The sequence below is a fragment of the Cryptomeria japonica genome, chromosome 7 (genome assembly GCF_030272615.1).
Source record: "Cryptomeria japonica chromosome 7, Sugi_1.0, whole genome shotgun sequence".
NCBI classification, from domain to species: Eukaryota; Viridiplantae; Streptophyta; class Pinopsida; order Cupressales; family Cupressaceae; genus Cryptomeria; species Cryptomeria japonica.
The window spans coordinates 761,363,512-761,367,396 of record NC_081411.1 but is presented as its reverse complement, the minus strand read 5'-3'; the positions used below and the strand labels follow the sequence as shown (position 1 = coordinate 761,367,396).

Below are 3,885 nucleotides of genomic sequence, written 5' to 3'. Positions count from 1 at the left end.
TCACCATAGAATAAGATAAGGATGGTGTAATAGCCTGTAATCTCAAGCTGAATTATATTGTGGGTCGCCATGAGACCCACTAGCACATTGCCTATATCTGCACAATACACCCTCAAGGGCTACAACTCTCTTCGTGTAATCTTCATTTGCTCATTCTTTGCCACAGCACCTGCAGTGGCGCCTTTTGGGGGGACCTGAGAGCTCTCCCTAAATTTTCTGTTTTCTCACCTGTCACTTCCACCTCCATAGTTGAGGGTAGAACAGATGTTACATCAAAATGATCTAGAAGTGCAAGTTTAGAGGCTATATCCTCTAAGATGCCTCTGAGACAATCAAAGCCAGTTTAGAGACAGTCTTCTTGTATTGAAGCTTTGGACCTTGATGGACCCTTTGAATCCATACCTTCCTCACCAAGAATAAATTTAATAAACCCTGATGTGGAAGGATCATTCTAGTTAAAAATGGAGGCTAGGCTATTATCTGGGACTATGCCTTTCCTCTACAGGTTTATGCCTGAAGGTAGTTCTTTCTTTGAACTATTCCACTTGCTATTATGAGCTTCACCCACAAACTCCACGTATGTAGCAGAGTGAGCAACCACCCAACAAAAAGCCATCTCCATGCAACGCTATCAACCAAAGCCACCTAATTTCAAGATAAAGAAATGGCTTCCATACACACACAAAGAAGAGAACCAGCTTAGCGTTAAAGCTTAAAGCCACCCAATACAAACAATGAAATTATAAATTAAAAAATCCAGTAATAATTAGGCCTTGTGGCAAGGTTATGACCAATAGGTCAATAATTAAAAGGAAAATTAAATTAATTACAGGGGCTTATGAGATAGAGAGGAATTATCCCTTACCATGAAGATGAAAAATTACTGTGGAAGGCTGTTAAGGGGTTCTGTTCAACTCCTCATTTAGCTAGAAAATCAGTTACTACATTTGCTACTCACTACCATTGTTGGTTAACTATTGCTTTAAACTTAGAGCAATCATCTCTTCTAATACCTCCTTAGCTGCCAATTAGGACATGAACCCTATTTAAGGGGATTGATAATCAACATGAAATCACCTTTGACAACCAAATAATGCTCCCACCATGTTTTCTAATTATGAAACTAGTACCTGCATTGCCTGGATTTCCATGAAAAACACCATCACTATTTAATTTTACAAAATTTTTATGGGGAGTTTTCCTTACCTTATTCTCCTCCTCTTCCTGAGAAGAGCAAGAGGCTGATTTTATTTCTTGCAAAATTTTCACCACTTAACCCTTCAACAGGAATATTCATTGAAGGCTTTTAAAAACATATTATTATTGTTTATTTAATGCAGTAATTATGGACTGTAACCAGAGAAGAAAGATAATTTTTGCATTTGGAATTAAAGGCTATTGCAATATTATAACTGTTTTATTCTTTGTTGAACCTTTGAATGTGCAGGCCTTAGGGAACTAGTTGATTTTCTTCCTGCTTCCCTTGCAACTATTGTTAGCTACTTTACTGCAGAAGTTACTCGTGGAATTTGGAAACCTGCATCAATGAATGGAACTGACTGGCCAAGTCCTGCAGCCAATCTTCACAATATTGAGGCTGAGATAAAGGAGGTGCTAGCTGCTACTGGTGTGCATGTCCCAAGCCTAACGGGTATGCCAATCCTCATTTGCAATTCAGTTAGTTCACTGTTTGAAATTGCATGTAATCCTTTTACCCTCAGAAAAAAATCTTATAAACCTCTAAACAGTGTCTTGATTATTCTTATTCTGATGGTCATTTTCAGTAGGTGGAAATGCACAAGCAACCCTTCCGTTACCTTTAGCTGCATTAGTGAGCCTTACAATAACATTCAAGCTGGACAAATCGGCAGAGTTTCTTCATGGTGTTGCTGGACCAGCACTGGAAAGTACTGCAGCAGGGAGTCCATGGCCTAGTACACCAATTGTTGCAGCACTGTGGGCTCAAAAAGTACGGAGGTGGCATGATTATATTGTTTTCTTCAGTTCACGCACTGTTTTCAAACAAGATAAGCATGCTGTTGTTCAGCTTCTCAGAAGTTGTTTTGCAGCATGTCTGGGTTCTTCTCATACTTTGATGTCAAAACTGACCGTTCATGGTGGTGTGGGTGCACTCCTAGGCCATGGTTTCTGTTCACACCTAGCTCCTGGTGGTATGTCTCCTGTGGCTCCAGGCATCCTATTTCTGCGAACCTACAGAGCAATTTATGACATAATGTTTATAACTGAAGAAATTCTGTTACTTGTTATTGGTTCAGCAAGAGACTTGGTGAATGCTGTACCAAATGCAGAATATTCTGGCCAAGCAATTAACCCTCCACATCGCCTGAAATCTCATCAACTCTCGCTGGCAAGTGCTATAGAAAAAGTTAAGCAGGCATCTACCTTAGGAGCTTCCCTATTATGTATAACAGGTGGATCAGGATTGGTTCAAATGCTCTATCAAGAAACATTGCCAACTTGGTTTTTATCTGGAAATGGGATTAGAACTGGGGCAAAGTTTCCTCTTTTAGAAGGCTATGCAATAGCACATTTTTCTATTCTTTGTGGAGCATGTGCATGGGGAACAAGCACCTCATTTCTTTCTAAGAGAAGAGCACAGATTATTAATTATCATTTGTCATTTGTGGTGAGTGCATTGCATGGAAAAATTTCACTTGGATGTGCACATGCAACATGGAAAGCATATGTATTAGGCTTCCTGTCAATGATGGTTGCTTGTGTTCCCAACTGGGTTTCTGAGATAAATATAGAGACTCTTAGAAGACTTGCTACAGGTTTGAGATGGTGGAATGAACCTGAACTCGCTCTTGCTCTTTTACAGAGGGGAGGTTGTACAGCTATGAGTGCAGCTGCAGAACTTGTTATGAGTTATTAAGCCTTTTTGTCTCCTTGAGCAATCATAATTTGCAGGTTATTTTCTATTCATGCTGCACTTTTGTGTTGTCTGACTCTCTTTATCTTTTGAGGAATCTCTCTTGTTGAATTAATAGTGTACTTGCCTTTTTAGGAATTAAGGTAACGAATATAAGTGTTAGGTTAACTGTTTTGATTCAAATAATCTCTTATGTACTGCAACCAAGAATATTGGTCAGCAGTTGGTGCAGCTAATGAGATTTTTCTCATTTTTGGACATAGGTATGTTGAAATTTACATCTTGGCTTTTGCATAGGTTTATACTTGTTCCATAGCAAATTAGGGATAATTTTAAGAAAGCACACAAGATTTGGAATCTAGGAATCTATTGGATTTTTTTTTTATTGTCAGAGGGATTTATATCAAACCCACAGAATTGTTTAGCTCCTTGATACAGGAGCATGAGCCTTAGGCTGAGAGCCAATGAATTAGAGGTATCCATTTTGCAAAATGTCGCCTGGAGCACAATTGTGGCCTCATCCTTTATGGTGTTGGGGCCTTGCACTCAGAAAAACTTGATCCCTGGTGAGCTCATTTAGAGCAATTCAACTTCACCAGTAGGCCAAGAGCCTATTTCCAGGGGGATTCTTTTTAACATTGGATCCTCAATTTTTTATTTTTGGTCATAATATGTAAAAACATTTTTTTGATTTCCTTTGGGTTGTATTATATTGTACAAAAAATTGATGAATATATAAATTTCTTGTTTTATAGAAAATTTGGTGAATCTTCATTTTCAAATGAAAAATATTTTTGAAGGAACTGGCAAAACACAGCTGATTGATGAATACAGTGTACTACATATCAAATTCTAGCAGCATTCTTTTATAGAATGTGTAATATGTAGTTGATTCCCAACATGATACTCCTTATACATTTTTTTTTTTTGTAGGTTTCATGATGCTTGTGCTAATTGCCATTGGTATATTTCATGAGATGGATCTATATGGT

At 38.1% G+C, this 3,885-nt stretch overlaps 1 protein-coding gene across 1 annotated transcript; it reads left to right on the top strand.

Moving 5' to 3' along the window:
* Positions 1 to 1,421: 1,421 nt before the first annotated feature.
* Positions 1,422 to 3,004, top strand: LOC131030059 (mediator of RNA polymerase II transcription subunit 33B). The gene is made up of 2 exons (XM_057960741.2): positions 1,422 to 1,651; positions 1,785 to 3,004. Exons 1-2 carry the CDS (start codon positions 1,546 to 1,548, stop codon positions 2,894 to 2,896), a joined length of 1,218 nt encoding a protein of 405 aa, XP_057816724.1. The 5' UTR covers positions 1,422 to 1,545; the 3' UTR covers positions 2,897 to 3,004.
* Positions 3,005 to 3,885: the final 881 nt, after the last annotated feature.

Bases quoted from the DNA above. Each gene is read 5' to 3' on its own strand.
- LOC131030059 (XM_057960741.2), top strand. From the start codon at position 1,546: ATGAATGGAACTGACTGGCCAAGTCCTGCAGCCAATCTTCACAATATT. The intron at 1,652-1,784 runs GTATGCCAATCC...GGTCATTTTCAG, and splicing joins GCATGTCCCAAGCCTAACGG to TAGGTGGAAATGCACAAGCA.